At 38.0% G+C, this 18,203-nt stretch overlaps 1 protein-coding gene and 1 long non-coding RNA gene across 3 annotated transcripts; one reads left to right on the forward strand and one right to left on the reverse strand.

Moving 5' to 3' along the window:
• Positions 1-20: 20 nt before the first annotated feature.
• LOC112432959 (uncharacterized) lies at positions 21-4,613 on the reverse strand. 2 transcript variants are annotated; one of them, XR_013093199.1, is made up of 3 exons: positions 4,437-4,613; positions 2,010-3,019; positions 21-1,334 (listed from the first exon to the last, which is right to left on the reverse strand). It is a non-coding gene; the product is annotated as an uncharacterized LOC112432959 (long non-coding RNA). The 2 variants fall into 2 exon arrangements; XR_013093198.1 differs by having other exon boundaries at positions 21-3,019.
• Positions 4,614-5,408: 795 nt separating this feature from the next.
• On the forward strand, positions 5,409-15,802 carry LOC101471529 (cysteine-rich protein 2). The gene is made up of 8 exons (XM_014411589.4): positions 5,409-5,609; positions 10,027-10,121; positions 11,891-11,948; positions 12,038-12,169; positions 12,953-13,021; positions 13,169-13,263; positions 14,510-14,567; positions 15,153-15,802. Exons 1-8 carry the CDS (start codon positions 5,567-5,569, stop codon positions 15,215-15,217), a joined length of 615 nt encoding a protein of 204 aa, XP_014267075.1. The 5' UTR covers positions 5,409-5,566; the 3' UTR covers positions 15,218-15,802.
• Positions 15,803-18,203: the final 2,401 nt, after the last annotated feature.

The following is an 18,203-nucleotide window of genomic DNA, read 5'->3' on the forward strand; positions in this document are numbered from 1 at the left end:
AGAGACTGCCACACATGAGCTCAGTAACATGGAAGAATACCATTTATTTTTAATTTCAAATATTTCATAAAGATACACAAATATAAATGTAAAACATGTTGCACTTAATGGGACAATAACTTGGTTCCACTTGCAGGAACTGTTTTGTTGCATTGTTGCTGGAATACTACAAATAAAAGTCAAAATATTTTTGGTATGTTTCTTATAATTTTAGGATTCATATCATGAAGGAGCCTTGTATACAACAGCTAACACTGAATCAGTATAGCAATGATTCGTGGTCATTTTACATGAAAAACCAGCTAAAATATCTTACAACTAACAGAAGTGAAATACATTAATAATTAAGTGATGGATCTTCATATGGGTAAATGATTATAATAGCTTTGCTTTAATATAATTGCACTAAAAGCTCCCCAAAAGGCATAACGACTTTAAATATTAACAATGATACGTTTATAGAAACATGCTGTTGTCAAGACCTAGAATTGTTAATGCTACTATGGTTTGCTGAAACATACCACAGATAACCCGGGCACTTAGCATATCATATGCTGGTGCCTGGGTTTCCAGCCATGAATATTAAGAGTAAAGGTTGATACAGAAAACAATGAGCAGGGAGCTGGTCAGTTTATATTTTATATACTATGCACATGTCTGGCAACAAAACACAGAAATGTATATTGCAATTTACTGGTAGGCAGGTTTACACCACTTATGATTCAATCAAAAATATAACATTTGTAAATGCAGTTTAATGTATGGCCTTTTAAAAGGATTGACATGTGTTTCATAACTGATTGATAATATCACAATATTCAGCTTTTTCAAGTAATATATAAACATTTCTGTTTAATGGTAGTGTGAATGTAGAAAAACATTTTTCATTTAATGCAGTGCAGAAATACCTGCATAAAAGGTACCTGTAAGACATGGCACCTACTATCAAATCACGTTATCAAGATAAAGAGAAATATTTTGTATTTATTTGTACATTTACACACTGAAGTTCCTTAAATACTTTGCAGTATTTCTTCTCTTAACCTAATGTACAGATCCGCAGCACCAAGTGGATCTCCTGGGGCATCCCATTCATTTTCTACCATAAGCAGACAACACAGTTCAAAGACTGTTTCATCACAGGGGTGTTGACCTTTTGGGCTACACTCTTCCATACACAAAGTGATATCCTCCATAGAAATAGGCTTCAGTCTATCCTCAGCACTGTGCAGCTCTGGAAATGAGTACATTACTACTGGTCGACCCGATGCTGCACTACCACTTGGCCGGATTTTGTGCGAGTTCCATGTGTTCACAACTTCATCAAGTTCATCCTACATGAAAAACAACACAATATAAGTACCGGTATATGAAACAGACCATGTACCAGTAGATTTAGCCAAAGTTGAGGCTTATTAACTCATTAATCAACAGACATAGAAACTGACCTCTAATTAATGTAAAACCAAGCAGCAACAACAAAAGAGCACTTTCACTAAACAGCACATGGACACAGAATGGTGCTGCATGATTCTGCTGTTGAATAGATAGCCCAACACTTTATACTCAGTGTGCAATGATTCTACAATAAATTTTCAATAGAGAATTAACCAAATGATAGGATTGCTTTCTGAAACCGTGCCCAAAGGACCACTAGGTAACAGACTCCATAGTAATTTAAACCATGTGGCAATAAATAAAAAAAAATGCTCCATGCACCTGTGCTGAGAAAGGTGCAGTTACTTCCACTGATAACATGAATACAATTCCATCAAAGTATTAAAATGGAATCCCAAAAAGTTGATTCTGTTCATCTGGATGTAGCGTTTTCAGTGTGAGAAATGTTCTGTCAAAAAACATTCCTTACCTGGCTGATTGAGCATGCATCAAGACATATTAAAATGGAAATAAAATTCATATTTAATTTAAAGAAAAAAAATGTTCTAACCATATTTATATTTTCTATTTATGCAGCTAAGACATTACATAGCATGAGCACATGCTTTTACCTGAATAAGATTGAGAAAGCAGAATTGGATAAGACTTTTGTCCAAAAAATCCCCTGTGAAGTGGCCATCATCCTGAAAAGTTTGAAATAAGTTCATCCAAAATTGTGCACTCTGTTTGCGTAGGGTAGCCCACCATCCTTCTATACGTTGGTTGGCCGTACTTCTTCCGTAAAGGAAACTTTTCTCACCTGCAAAACTGTCTGTGTGGTTTCTCCGTAAAAACATCTGCATTTGTTCGACACAACCATTTTCGGTACCTCGGTCAGCACGTAACCTTTCTGGACATCCGCTGATGCATGAAACTGTTTTCAGAAAATAACTTGCAATCAATTTAGGGTCACTGTTTGTAGTATAAGCCTCCATCCATAAAACATAGCGGCTAAAACCATCTATGCAGCCACTGATAGCAATACCATATGGTTTCAACTTGTCATAGCCATCCATGTGCCAGAGAGCATTTGGCCCTCTGCAGCTGTACTGTCGTCTTCTCAACCGTCGAGCTCGTCTCAGTTCCACACCTTGAGGGTCAAGCAATTTGATTATGCATCTTACAGTATCTTGTGACACCACAAATCCATGTTGAATTGCACGTAGATGTAGCCAACGATAACCTTGCATCTGTCCATTTGTCATGATCTCTTGTTGGACAAAGGCTAGCACTTCCTCCAAGTTTGATTGATTCTTCCTTCTAAAAAGCCCAAGTCTTTTACAAATTCTCTTTAGAGTTCGAACACTTATAATTGTCTGATGACTATGTGCTAAAATTGAAAGTATTTCTTTGTTACTGAAAGAAAGTCTGAAATACAGTCTTATTAAGTCATCCAAATCTGACATGTCAGCCACTGTTTCTCTCACTTTGAGAGGTGAACTTTTTGCAGAAGTCCTAGTTTTCTTTTTGACAGTGGTTGCTTGCTTTTGCAGAAATTGAAGACGGCAATTCGGTCTCCGTACGAGGGAATGTAGTTTGCCAAAGTTGCGTCATCCATCAGCGCTATGACGTCACAGTCAATCTGCACACAGGAAGAAAGAAAAGACAGTCATTTTCTGCAACATTTACGCTGCAAAGCAATATTACAGTTAAGCCTCTTGGCCTCGTTAATGCCAGTAGGAGAGTATTGACTGTAGTTATCAGAAAAGCTATCTATTTTATGCAGGGCGAAACACAATAATGAAAGAAGCAAACTAAGGCATAGCCTTTCAGTAAATAATAAATCCTCTTCTGTATTTAAAAAAAAGCGGGACTTGATTGGTTATGATGTAGGTAGTACGTCTTCTAAGGATGTTCTACGACACTGCTGTCTTTTATGTTGTGGTCTGCTGGAGTGGTGGAATGGCAGAGAGGGACAGGGGGAAACTTAACAAACTGGTCGGGAGGGCCAGCTTTAGCGGTCTGCTAAAGTCCACTGAGCAGACTGGGGAGGAGAGGATGTTGTCTAAGCTAACATCCACCATGGACAACACCTCCACGCTCTCTGCATGAGACTGTACGACCACTGAGCAGCTCGATCAGCAGTAGACTTTTGTGTACACGCTTGTGTACATAGCTCTGTACATTTTTATCTGTACATATGAATGTTACTTATGTATGTAAGACTATAACGCAGAGTCATAAATACACAGTCCATTTAGTCATTTAAGCAAAGGTATTACACATAGAACACAAAGTAACATTGTAAATCAGTCTTTGGCACAATATCGGGATTATTTCGTTATTTATTTTTGTGTTTATGCGAACAATATGCCTGATTTGCGACTTTCTGCACTTCTATTGGTTGTGCGAACAAACGTCACGTCACTCCGAGGTCAAAGTTCAACCCGGCAGCGCTCCTCAGCCAGCACTTTTATATATAGGAGAAAGATGATGTCATTCTGACATTATAAACAGTTTGCTCATTTCTTCCGACACTGTACCACTAACGTATACACAGTTACATGCACTACATTAGTTTGTGTTAGCTAACATGTTGTGAGGGGATCGTCAGTCGGCCACCGTCAGAACAACAACCGGGGCTGTGTCGGTGGCTGTGTATGAACGCCACCCATTTTTCTGAGTGAAATATCCGCATAAACATTCATTACAGCTTCTCTCCTCCGCTGTACTAAGTGTAACTTACTTGTACACATCAAATATATCAGTGATATTGGCAGGCGGCTAGCATCTGTAACACAGCTCCGCTTAACTGCCTTGAAAAACTCTGAAATAGTAGAACAATAAAATAAAATGCAACGAACCCATCTGGGATGATCCTGCGATCAACAACAGTTAAAACGTCAATTCACCTAGTATACTGTAACATCGTGAAACACGTTCATTCCTATATAACATTATAAGCTAACAAGCATGCTAACAGCTAACCGTAACTGTACCGTAACTGTTTTCCTGTAAAAATAGGAGACACCAAACTATTTCTCTTTTTTGTTACTCACCTTCTGCTCTTCCATTAATAAAATAGCATCTTCGGGGACCCCTCGGCCACGCAAAAAGTCACTTATATCCACCATATTTAGTGAATTAGTTCTCCACCTGCCAAACTGGACACATCGCTGTCACCGAAGCTGGAAGCCTGCAGGTGCCCACCTCAAAATTCTGAGATTAAAGTCAGAATTCTGACTTTAATCTCAGAATTCTGAGAATAAAGTCAGAATTCTGAGAAAAAAGTCAGAATTCTGAGATTAAAGTCAGAATTCTGAGATTAAAGTCAGAATTCTGAGAAAAAAGTCAGAATTCTGAGAATAAAGTCAGAATTCTGACTTTAATCTCAGAATTCTGAGAAAAAAGTCAGAATTCTGAGATTAAAGTCAGAATTCTGACTTTAATCTCAGAATTCTGAGAATAAAGTCAGAATTCTGAGAAAAAAGTCAGAATTCTGAGATTAAAGTCAGAATTCTGAGAAAAAAGTCAGAATTCTGAGAATAAAGTCAGAATTCTGACTTTAATCTCAGAATTCTGAGAATAAAGTCAGAATTCTGAGAAAAAAGTCAGAATTCTGAGAATAAAGTCAGAATTCTGAGATTAAAGTCAGAATTCTTTTTTTTTTTTTTCCTGTGGCCCTAATCCTCTTCCGTAGATATCAGATTAACCAGATTTCCAAACCAGAGGCTGCCCGTAGAACGTGTGCAATAAAAACTTTCTTTAATGCTCTCTTGGTTTTTAAAAGTGTAACTAGAGCCTTGGGCTGATGCTGGTACTATATTGAGAAATTTGAGTGGCAGCAGCGCATTCAGCAGATGTTCTCTGGAAATGATGATAATGTAAAAAGCAATGTGATAATTTGGCCGAGGCTTTTTTTTTTTCTTTTTTTTTTGAAAAAGCTTTTACAGGATATGCAGAGGCATAAATGTACATTTTTGTCTGGTGGGTTGCGAGCTGCATGATGTCACCCCGAGGGCGGAGTTATACAATTGAAAGAGAAGAAGCAGAGGGTGGATGTGAGGCGCAGTCTCATCACAGTCACCGCCGCCGTCAGCATCATCTGAGGTGTGTCTGCGCCGCCGGAGCTGCAGACAGACAGAAAGGACCAACAGAAAAAGATCCTGTTCCTCTCTTTACACCGACCATGGCGTCAAAATGTCCAAAATGCGAGAAAACGGTGTATTTCGGTGAGTGAGCAGCCGCTGCAGAGGCCGCCCAGCATCATGATTCTAACAGATGCGATGACCGCTGGGTGGGAGTGTTATAGTCAACCGGGGGGTGGTTATAATATGAAAGACTGACAGTGCAGTATTCTTTAAATCGACTTTTACTTATAATCGATAACGTGTTTTCTCGGATACAACATAATGAGAATTTGCGGATACATCACTGATTTTAGAGCTCTACAGAAGATTTCCACCCATTGATCAAAATGGGCATTGTTTTGTTATAAATAGGCTTATCGAGTCTCCCACACACAGAGAGACATAACTATTTAAGACACTCATTCATCCTGTTGGATGATTTTTATTATGTGTTAGGTGGAAACAATGATTAGAATCGTGAATGGTGGATTTTTGAATTCATTTACACATATGAATTATTTATTGGTAGTACATTAAAAATGCATTCACACTAAATCACTCATTATTTCCTTTACCATTTGCACAGAACAAAGAGATTTTTAACTGGAATCCTTTGAGGTTTTGTGTGATGTTATCTTGTGGGCAAACTAACTAATAGAGTCTGTCTTTATATTCATCGATCACATTCTTGCATCCTTTTTATTGGACCACACATTTACCGTGTTGTCTATCTTTGTTGGGGTAATAACAGCTGATCAGTCAAGCCAGTATTAGTCAAACTAATTATATACAAGTGTCACAACATAATCTCCACATCAGTGATATTTATATTTACAGTGTGAAAATGTTACTGTCGTGTCACTGAGTCAAAGTACTTTAAAATATACAGTATGAATATTATTTGTCTTTATACAGTGGCATATAAAGACAAAGTGACAGAGGATGCCTTATACAGTGGCATCCTCTGTCACTGTATGGGGCATAATTTCACCCACGTAAAGGCATGTAAATTTTTTTATTAACTATTTTAACCTGTCAAATTTGATTTAAAGCTTGAAAGTCTTTTACAGAATATATCAAAATAAGCATGTAACTACATTACAATACAAAACTCTGGGTCCTAAAAGCAGTCCAACAGAATGTCAGAGAAATTCACAGCTGAGTACCACGGACACGTTGCCAGATTGGATGTGAAATCAAAGTGACAGTTTTTCTCTAAAACTGATCCAAAAATTCCCCAGATGGTGAATCTCAGAGTCCAACAGACAACTGGTGAATATCGACACAACCCATATCAGGCAGTGATGGGTTCACTATCTTTGGATAAGATTACAGGGAGCCATTAACAGACCTGTAGTCATAGCCTCAGCTGTGTTTTCTGACAGCTTGTGAAAAATCCTTTTTATGTTGGCTTTTAGAAGCAGGTAGGATGAGTTTAAGCGTGTTAATCCCTGGTTACTGGATACTATATTCACTTGATAGTAGACAATACTGTCAAATAGGGTGAGGTACTATGATACTAAGGAGTTAATTTAACATCTATTTTTAGCTTCTTCTTTTTTCCATTTTGGTGCAATGCCATATGGCATGGTAAATAATTGATTGATTTGCCAATTCGTTTTATGGATCAATATTCTTTTTGTTCTTTCCCCTTCCCCATTTCTCTGGAAAACAACAGCAAAACCACACCCTGCAGGCTCAGTCAAACTGCTGCTCTCTCTCTCTCTCTTTTGAAACTCTGCAGGAAATTAGAAGCTTTAAAAAATAACGAGGTTCTGGCAAAAATGTATTCCTCCTAGAAGTGGATACTGTTGTTTTGCAGGGGATTTTATTACAGTAGAGATAGTTTAGCCTTTAGGATTTCTGGATGCAAAGTTCTCGATAGCCATAAAGAAGATGATGCTCGAGACACGGAGTCTATAATGTGATTTTTAAATAATAAACTGAGCTAATGTGATTTCTTCAGTAAATTCAGTTCCTTGAGTAAGAACCCAGAAGAAAACCAATGTTATGCTGTGCAGACTGGAGCCCTTCACCATCCAGGCATATTTCTGTGTGTCGGTGGGACTTACTGTCAGATATCACACTGACAGGGAGGCCAGGCATTGAGTCTAAACAGGAAGTGTCATGTTGTATCAGTCTCAGGGTATCAGCTGAGATATTTTGGGAGGAGGACAAACAGATAAGCAACTGTCAGTGAATTTCTCGCTCCCTCTGTCCATCCTCCTGTCTTTTAGACAAAAAAGTCTCTGTGACTGAAACTGCGGGTCTTAAAAAGGGGGTTATGATGTTTTTCTTTTGACTGAACAGAGTAATATTTGTTTTCCCTCTTGACTCACACTGTATGTATTTTTCCCTTGCAGTCACATAAATAACTGGGTAGAAAAAAAAACAGTTCAGTCATGACCGCTGTAGTCCACAGAAGACAGCTCTTTCCATCTATGGTAATTTGGTGGTACAGTGTGGTATAGCTCTGTCCTACCATAATGTGCAGAAATTAAAAGTTGGTGGTGGAAAGAGCAACAGCAAGACCCCCTGTACAGAGCAGAGCAGGTATCACATGACCATGGATAATACCTTAATAAGGAGCAGCATGAACGGGAAGAGCATGGGTGGAAGTGGGTTGCAAAGTGACTTGGACAACAGAGTAATTTGAACACACTGTACTATGTGTTATGTTTGCAGCAGGTGTCATTAAGGTGCACTCTAGTTTCTGTGATTTCCAACTTGTATTTGTGTCCATTATGCTAAAAGGGATTGCATTCATTTCCAATTCAGTATTTTCATTAAAGGGCTCAATCAAAGTGGCTGTGCTGGATTCAAAGTTGAAAATGATTGTTAACTATCTTATTCTTGGCCTCGGTGAAGTCCTTCACTCCATCCTCCATGTGAAACAAGTTGTTTTAGTTCTTCTCTCTTTATGCCAACTTTTTCTGAGTGGTGTTAGACATGTCACACATATATGTGTGAAAGTTACTGCAGTTTTTGCTTTGTGTGTATGAGTTCCACCTTCGTTAAACACAGTTTTAATGTTAAAGGACTAGTTGGTTGTCAGTTTTGTGGGTTTTTGATATGGTATATATTCACTACTCTGTGGTTTTAAGCATTAAGACTGGAAACAGAGGAAAACCTCCAAAAGTCCCTGCTGTGCTAACATTATCCAAAGATCATCCATTATCCAGACAGGAAAGAGATCAGTTGTCTGATCGACCTCGCCAAATTTTAAAAAAGGTATTTTTTAAGACTTCACATTTAGATTTACCTTCAGATTAAGGTAACTTTAGTATGTGAAGGGATGGAAGAACAGACAGTAGCTCTATTAAAAAAAAGGAATAAATAAGAAAAATGGAAATGTCTGAGTCACCACACTGCCCTTTAGAAAGCAGTGGAAAGAATGTGCTTCAGGCTGATATGAACTCATAAGTGCCCATTAAATGTCGTCTGTAACTTCGACCGACACTCGGCTGTTATAATTCAGAATACATTAGTGCTTATCTTGTGTATTCAGGTTGTGTCAGAAAATATAATTGCTACTGTACTTCACATGCTGACACACACCCCCACAAAAACCTTAATAACAGTGCATATCATTTCTTCCAAAGGTTGCTGGACCCATATGTGAAGGTTGATTTCATGGCAAAAATAGCTACTTTTTGTATCAAAATAACCTTTTTTTTTTTAGGACAAAATGTTTCTTTTTCTCATAGAAAAGATGGGTTCTGTTCAAAGCAGCAGCAAAAGGATCCTGCCTGTGGAGGAGTGTTCGCACTGGTGCACAAATAAAGCACAAAAAGAAAGAGAAAAAAAATATTTTCCCCTTTCTCTGCATTCAGTGGCAGCGCTCTTTTCTAAGCACTAAAGCACTGACCCATAGAGGATGGCTCTTTCTCAACAGTCACTGCATTTATTTTGTAAAAGTATGACTCAGACTTCATTGAGTGCACTTATAATCAGATTTTATTAACATATTCCCTCTGTCAAGAGTGCCATGTGATTGGTACTGTATGATTTGTTAGTTTGTTTATTAGTTTTCAGGATTACTCAAAAGGTTATACACAGATTTGAATTCAAACTTTACCAGAGTTATAAACTGATCCAACTTAAAAGTAAGTAATATTTGTTAGTGTGTTAGTGGGGGCAGAACTGTAGTGCCGCGGTCAGAGCTTCACACCAAGAAGGTCCTGGGTTTGAATCCAGCCTTCTGAGTAGAGATTGCATATTTCTTTTCCTTTGTGGGTCTTCTGGTTGCAGTGGGTTCTTCCCAAAATTCAAATAATCTAAATTGTTTATAGCGTCCCCGCCCACCCACACACACACACACTACCAATGAATTATTGCAAACTAGTCCAGATATCGTTTTGGATCCAAAGACTTATATATGCATGCTGTGACAAACTTATGACTTCATTAACTTCATTATATTATAAGAAATTCCAGGACTAAGTCCATTTATTTTATGTTTCATAAACCAAAAGCACGATATAACATCAAACGATCTTTGTCTCTTCCTGTCCCACAGCGGAGAAAGTGTCATCTTTAGGGAAAGACTGGCACAAGTTCTGTCTAAAATGTGAGCGCTGCAACAAAACTCTGAATCCGGGAGGCCATGCTGAGGTAACAGGATGTGAAGAGTGTATATGCTTCATTTTCCTTAAGCAGTTATGATTTGTTTTTGTTTTATGAAGTGCAAATATTTCATGTTCAAAGGTTATGTTGGTAGGCTACATTGCATCAACATAATAAACCGTGACTGCGAACAATAATGTCCCATGCACTGTGAGGCTGTAAGCCTGGTTTGATGGTAAAATACAGACTTTTTGAAATCAACCAAAAAACCTGATCATTTAACATCAGCAGAAAGTAGCTGGATTTTTTGGACAGTTACTGTGCTGTCTTTGAAAACACGTATGTACTGTGCAGGAAAGTCAGTACCTGTGTATCTTCAGTGCATCACTCCTCTGAGAAACCTGGAAGCACCTGTACTTTACTAAGGAGTTTAACATTGTCTGACATTGTTGTAGAGAACCATAAACCAGAAGGCGTAAATCTCAGAGACAACAGGGTTTCACACATCTTAGTGCTTTGATGAGATGGCAGTTTCAACTGTTGATTAAAGAAAATAGACTTGAATCGTGGTTATGTGCATGTAGTGCAAGTTATATGAAAATGAGTATGCTTAGCCTAATCATGTTTAAATAAGCTCAAAGATTTGTACTCTGTGTCCCCCTTTAATCATTGTTATAATGCATTTATATTCACATATGACAGCTCATCATCATTCACAATGCATGATGTTCTTCAGTCTGTTCAGAACAAACTCGGTACAAAATTAGCTGTACATAAAATTAACAGCTCAGCAGCCTGTTATTTAAAACTCATCAGACTTATCAGATTAAACTGTTTGTGGCTCTTGCTGTGTTTTAATTAGATTTTAAGAAGGAAGGGATGTACTGAAAATCACAGATGAGCTGACAATGGTATTCATTGTACGCTGCTAAAATGCATTGATTTAGTCAGTGAGAGCAACTTTATTGTCCATTATCTCCGTATTTTCTTCACAGTGCTTCATTTTGGCCTTTATTGTTCAAGTTCAAGGTTCTTTATTTGTCACATGCATAGTTATACAAGTATAACACACAGTGAAATGTAGCCTGACACGCTCCTCGACATGTGCAAAAATGGGGGGGGGGAGGGAGTGTAGAGGAAGAACATTATATATATATATATACATGTAGTATGTACACTGGGTGAATGTGCAGTAGTAGTAGTAGTTGTGCACATTTGTCTGCTTTCAGAATGGTTTTATTGTTAGTCTTCAGTTTTTTTGGTCTTGTCATGTGAACCACTTTGACATGCATATTTGCTTGAAAGGTTCAATTGAGTTTAGCTGAAAAACACATCCTGTGTGAATGTACATTCCTGGGATGACTGAAAAAACTCCACAGAGTATTTATATAAACGATGACAGTGTCTAGATGACAAGGAGCATTACTTTTACTGAATCAGTGAGGCTTATTTTATGTCTAAAAACAAAAGTGAGATAAGGGCTTTTATTACCATAAAAATAAATGGTTAGACAAAGTCAAATGCCTTCAAATGCAGTCCAAGTTTGGAGGATTATGTGAATCCACACAGACTGAAAACAACAGTTTATATAACTGCCGTTTTTTTTTTCTTTTTTCCGTCTGGTTCATAATATTAACAGTTACAGGTATAGCTTCAGTCCATTTGTATCTGCTTGATTTTTTTTTTTATTTGTATTTAAGGTCAACTGGAATCACAATTTCCCCGAGGGAACCTCCCCAGGGGTTAATAAAGTTCTATTCTATTCTATGTGTTAAGAAATGGATGTTTCCTCTGTCTGTCCCCTTTACACTGTGCAGCATGATGGAAAGCCTTATTGCCACAAGCCATGCTACGCCACCCTCTTTGGACCAAAAGGTGGGGTTTCTCCCTGATGTGCAAATACAGACGATGAACACAGATTCATAAAACTTAGATTTATGAATTCTACCATTTGATGTTTTTAGGTGTAAACATCGGTGGAGCTGGATCCTACGTGTACGACAATCCTGTCAACGAAGCCCCTGCAGCCGTTTCCTTGGAAACAAACGCCAAACCAGAGGAGGAGAAAAAAGCCCCCGCACGGGGACCAGTGAAGGGTGAGAAATATGTGGAGCAGAAATAGAAAAACTGTCATATGGAAGGAGGAGAAACTCAGTGCCTCTGTGGCAGGATACAGTTTAATTCAGGTTTGGAACAGCAAACTAAAGAACACAAAAGGAATAAATGAGCCCCAGATATGTTTTAGGGAAAGTGAGAATTAATGGAGAAAACTAAGGACAGAAATATGAAGAATCAAAGCTAAAGTAAAAATATCAATTAGTGCCGTAATCCTACAGCAAAGTAATGCATTTACGGGCACTGACATGAATTCATTTTCGTTTTCATTTTCGTTTTCATTTATTTAATTTTACATGTTTTTATTATTATTATTGTGACATTTTTAAACATTTTATGTTTTCCTGTGTATTTTCCCAGACATATTTATTTCTGTAGCCATTATTATTATTTTTATTTTGATGGTCTACACACATGTGTCTTTAATTATCTTTTTGATGGTTTGTTCAGAAAGTGGTGCAGTCCATGTTCCTGTTGGTGCAAAGGTGCTGATCTCACTACAGCAGATTGATCATTACATCTCAAACTAGAGAACTGAGGCAATCTCTAATGCTGCAAAAACTGGCAGGATTAAATTACCTTACTTCATACCTATAATTATTTAAAACAATATTGTTTTCAGTTAGTTTCTAGGCTTCTGGCTTTACGGTACAACTAAAATGATGTAAACCACAAATTCTATCTAATGGCGTTTATTTAAATCACTAAATATCTGATGTAGTTACTATTAAGTTTTTTTGTTTAATTCATTGTAACTTTTGCAGCTGCAAGCTTCTCATCTTTCTCTGGAGGCCCCAACATCTGCCCCAGATGCAACAAGACAGTGTATTTTGGTGAGCAGAATGCTGTTTCATATTTAAATTCTGCGACAAGCATGTATTTGTCCTACATTTCTACATAAGCATTGGAAACTGTCTGTTTTAGTCCTCTGCTCGGTGTAATGACTGTCTCTACCATGGTCCGTGTTTCTGTCTGTGCAGCTGAGAAGGTGTCATCTCTCGGGAAGAACTGGCACCGGCCTTGTCTGCGCTGTGAGAGATGCAATAAGACTCTGGCACCGGGCAGCCATGCAGAGGTGAGAGATGAGTCAGTTTGCAAAGCTGGAAATCAGAGTATTAGTAAAAATGTTAGTGTTTTTGATTAGATACACAGACAGTTACTCTAGTCATATTCAAAATGTATTCGTTTAATCAAGAAAGATCTCAGAGTGTGAAATCGTTGAACACAATTTTAATTTTCACAGAGATACACAACATCTTCGTCTTTTCTCTGTCATACAGTCATGTATTGTGTTTTCTTTACTGACTTAGATTATGTCACAAGATAGAAAAGGACACATTATCACAAGCTCCAGCTACACATTATGATAAATCTCTGATCTCCATTTTTCAATTTATTATTATGCCAAAAATGTTTAGTGAGTTTCTCTTTTTTTTCAGGTTGTTTTTATGGCTCCAGATTATTTTAATTGTACTAACTTAACATCAGTGCTAGTGATGGCATTTTGCTGTTTTAAAATGCACACAATGAGACTGTAATTATATGTGTGTAACTGTGGGTCTAGTCAAGGCGTCATCATGGGTGAAAGACAGAGTCAGTTCCTAGATGTTCTACAGGTAGATTGTCAAAAATACACATATAGTATTTGAGTCACATAAGAAAATGTTTTAGTTAATTCAGCCAAAGGATCAATAAACTTCTAACATGGTGAGACATCAGTGTCTGTCTGTTCACCGACAGTTCACAAGAGTCACAAAATGATCCCCTAATGGCTTTACACCCAAAGCATTCTGAGGGTTAAGATCCCATTTGTCGTTTTATAATCAGTAAACGTGAGCCGTGATGGCTCATGAACCGGATGAGCCACTACATCACTGACATTCATCTTCATGTAATCATCTTTAATTTGTATAGCTGTAATTCAAAGGATTTAGTCTGTCAGGCTAAAGTAAAGGTGAGGTGTAACATCTCTGTGGCCACATCCCCATCCAGTTATTGTGCCCCAGACACGAGTTAAAAATAAGCTGAGCCTGTCTAGTGTTAAAATTCAATCCAGCCATCACATGATGAGATGTTGCTGAGGTGTAAAATGTGTTTGTTGCTGAATTTGATTGATGTCAGTTAATAGAAGCTGTTTATATTTAGCATATTGTGTTCTGGGGTTTTCAGCTGGTAGAAAAAAGAGAAAGCAGATAAATGTTGTAGTTGTTTCTATCTCATGTACACTGAATGTTGCTGAGAGTTAAGGTAGAATGAAACACTAAGTGAAAACATTTTCAAATATGGAAGAATTGAGAGGAATGGTTTTCTCTGTGTTTCAGCATGATGGGCAGCCTTACTGCCACAAACCATGCTATGCTGTACTGTTTGGACCAAAAGGTATGTAATCTGAGTATGGGAGGGGGGGACTGGGCTGCGAGGAAGGCTGGTGCTGGACTGTTTTTTAAAACAATGGCTCAAACCACTGTGTCCCACAAAAATCTGTAAAATATGTTAATTTAGTGACATAAATACATCTGAGGCAGTCGTATTAGTCAGCTTTCAGGGTAGAAATAAATACTCACTGTTTTATGACCTTGAAGGATCAGATTCAATGTGACCTATAATACAATATCTATGTCGATGTGAAATGTATATGAAGAGAAAAAAAACTGTGTGAGGATTTAAAAAGTCTAGTAAATACTATAATTGACATGGACAGCTAGTTAGTCTTTATTATTTAGTCTACAAGGCTGGAAAACTTTGGAAAATCTTAAGCTGTGTCTGTGTTATCATACTCCAGCTCCATGTTATTATAGCAAAGAAGGATACAATTATATGGAGTCGATGTTTGTATTTTTCAGGAACCAATCCCAAAACCTTTGCAAAGTGAACCATAACCAGCCAAATGGTTATTTCGTGTTAATGTATGTTTTTTGAGTGAACAGACCCTTTAAATTTAAACGTCTGGTCTACCCTTCTCAGGCGTAAACACCGGAGGTGTCGGCAGCTACATCTACGACGATCCTGAAGCTGAAGCGCAGTCTTGAGCTCTGAAGCTGCTTCCAGCACGCAGACAGAGAAACGCCACCAGGACCCTCTGTGTCTCTATGATTTGCCTTCAGTGGTCATTGTGACAAATGATATGTACTACACTCACAGGGATGGAAACTTAGATGTTTATGTTGTATTTGTATATTGTTTATATATCTATTTTTTGTACCGAAACAGGCCTTTAATATGTCCTCCCATGTGACTTTCAGATTTGCCTTTGAGTTTCTTGGTTCTCTTTGCCAAATAATTATTAGCCTGTTACTATAGTGAATGAAGGCTCCTGTATTCTTTTCACTCTGGATTAGTAGATTTTTGACTTTTGTGCACTTAAAACATGTACTGTATGAAAACAAACAAACAAACAAAAAAAAGTACCAGCCCTCCAGTTTATAGTCAGTGTTTTTTGAACAAGTTTGTCTTGGTTCTATAAATACGAATGATAGCGTAGTGAAGATATACATTTTACAAAGGAGTGCATTTTAACGAATGCCATTAAGGTGATTTTGAGGGTTGCTGCAAACAAGAAATGATCTGCTGTTCTTCACATTTTATACAGTAAAAGTGTGTGGTAGCAAACCTGAGTTCATTGTTACTGTGTTTCTGTTCCCAGCAAATATGGTGGTTGGGGCCTGTGTGAGTTTCAGATTTTATGGAAACCCACACAGCTCACAGTGGGAAGCCAACTGCAGACCCCTGTACTGGCATGAGAGGCAGGACAGATGGGCACCAGAGGGGCAACACATAGTGCGGGCTGCCCACACTAAGCAGAAAGGAGTCCACAGTACCGCTATGCAGTGTACTCACAGTATGCCCACGCTCTAGGTCTGGGCTGCCATACTGGGGACCAGACTTGGCCTCACAGTGTAAGGCCCACCTGTGCTCCCTGGTACATTACAACCAGCAAATGGTATGAAGTCTGAAAAAAAAAACCACTACTTTCTGCTGCTCTCTTGTTGCACCACATATTTCATTTTTACATGGATGTCCTTCTTGTCACAAACCCCAAGCATTTATATATTTTTCCAGTCTCAAATGGACATTTGGTTTGTCAGGTCAATGTTTGAACTACAACACCATGGAGGCTTTGAATCAGTCGCCTTCTTTCAGCTTCATTTTTCTGACAGTGTAATATAACATTTGGTTCCATCTCCTCCACACTAGTCACATCTCCCTGTATGGCGTTTCTTTAATTATTATTAATGTCCTAGCAAACATGTCTGCACAGCGCCACACTGGGCAGGTGTGGGTGAACTGTTTGCTGGATACACACACAGTCTATTACGAAACAGTCATGTCAAAGGGGAAACATGATTTAGTTGGTTAGCCTTTTATTCTATAAAGTGTTAAAAAGAATTTCAACCAAAATTTGAATTGTGTCTTCATGTTGCTTGTTATGTGTGACCAACAGCCAGAAATGCCATAAGAAAGGCAAGGCAAGTGTATTTATGTAGCACAATTCAACAACAAGGTGATTCAAGGTGCTTTACAGAGACATTAAAAAACAAAAACAAATAAAAAGCATGATTTAAAATTGAAAAAAGAAAAAAAGAAGGAACAGTAGATAAAATCAGTAGTTAAAATGTAAGTTTTGAAATTTAAGCTTAAAAGTGTGGATTTGGTGTTTTATTCAAAAGCAGCTGAGAACAGGTGAGTCTTCAACCTGGTTTTAAATAAACTGACTGTTTCAGCTGATCTGAGGCTTTCTGGGAGTTTGTTCCAGATATAAGGAGCATGAAAGCTGAATGCAGCTTCTCCGTGTCTGGTTCTGACTCTGGGAACTGATAAAAAAAACGGATCCAGGAGGATCTGGGTCAGGAGGTCGCTGAAGTATTTTGGTCCTAAACCATTCAAAGCTTTATAGACCAGCATCAGAACTTTAAAGTCTATCCTCTGACGGACAGGCAGCCAGTGTAAAGACCTCAGAGCTGGACTGATGTGGTCCACTTTTTTGGTCTTAGTGAGGACTCGAGCAGCAGAGTTCTGAATGAGCTGTAGTTGTCTGACTGATTTTTTAGGTAGACCTGTAAAGATGCTGTTACAGTAATCAAGCCTACTAAAGATGAATGCATGGACTAGTTTTTCCAGGTCCTGTTGAGACATCAGATCTTTTATCCTTGAAATATTCTTGAGGTGATAGTAAGCTGACTGTGTTGTTTTAAGTTTAAAAAAACAGTCAAACTGCTTCCATCACTACACCCAAATTTCTCACCTGGTTTGTGGTTTTTAGGTGTATAGATTGAAGTTCTAAGGTGACCTGTAATCGTTTTTCTTTGGCACCAAAGACTATTACTTCAGTTTTGTTTTTGTTTAGCTGGAGAAAATTGTGGCACAACCAGTCATTAATTTCCTCAATGCATTTACCAAGAGCCTGTACAGGGCCTCGGTCTCCTGGTGACATTGTCTTTTAAAGCTTTGGATTGTGATGCCCCTGCTTACATTTATGATCTTTTAGAACCCCATGCTCCCTCTCACAGCCTGAGATCTTCTAATCAAAGGCTGTTGGTAGTCCCTCGAACATATTTTAAAACCAGAGGTGATAGATCTTTTAGAGCGGTGGCCCCCAGGTTGTGGAATGCTCTCCCTCCATCATTACATTGCCTTGATTGTATTTATTCTTTTAAAAAGCAGCTTAAGACTCATTTATTTAGATTGGCTTTTAATTAGATTTGTGCTGTGTGTTTTATTATTAATGTATTGTATGTATTTCTGTTTTATATTACTGTGAAGCACGTTGTGGTTTTTATCCTGTGAAAAGTGCTATATAAATAAACTCATTTGATTGTGATATATATTTGTGTGTCATCTGCATAGCTGTGATAGTTTATTTTGTTGTTCTTTATAATCTGTGCCAGTGGGAGCACGTAAATGTTAAACAGAAGGGGTCCCAAGATGGAACCTTGGGGAACTCCACATGTGATACTTGTCTGCTCAGATGTGAAGTTACCTATTGATACAAAGTATTTCCTGTTTTCTACGTATGTT

This window comes from Maylandia zebra, linkage group LG15, assembly GCF_041146795.1.
Source record: "Maylandia zebra isolate NMK-2024a linkage group LG15, Mzebra_GT3a, whole genome shotgun sequence".
Lineage (NCBI taxonomy): Eukaryota > Metazoa > Chordata > Actinopteri > Cichliformes > Cichlidae > Maylandia > Maylandia zebra.

What these genes read in the sequence shown, in the direction of transcription:
- LOC101471529 (XM_014411589.4), top strand. Translation starts at nt 5,567, where the DNA reads ATGGCGTCAAAATGTCCAAAATGCGAGAAAACGGTGTATTTCG. An exon ending in ATCCGGGAGGCCATGCTGAG is followed by an intron (nt 10,122 to 11,890) that starts GTAACAGGATGT and finishes TACACTGTGCAG; the next exon opens with CATGATGGAAAGCCTTATTG. An exon ending in TGTACTGTTTGGACCAAAAG is followed by an intron (nt 14,568 to 15,152) that starts GTATGTAATCTG and finishes TACCCTTCTCAG; the next exon opens with GCGTAAACACCGGAGGTGTC.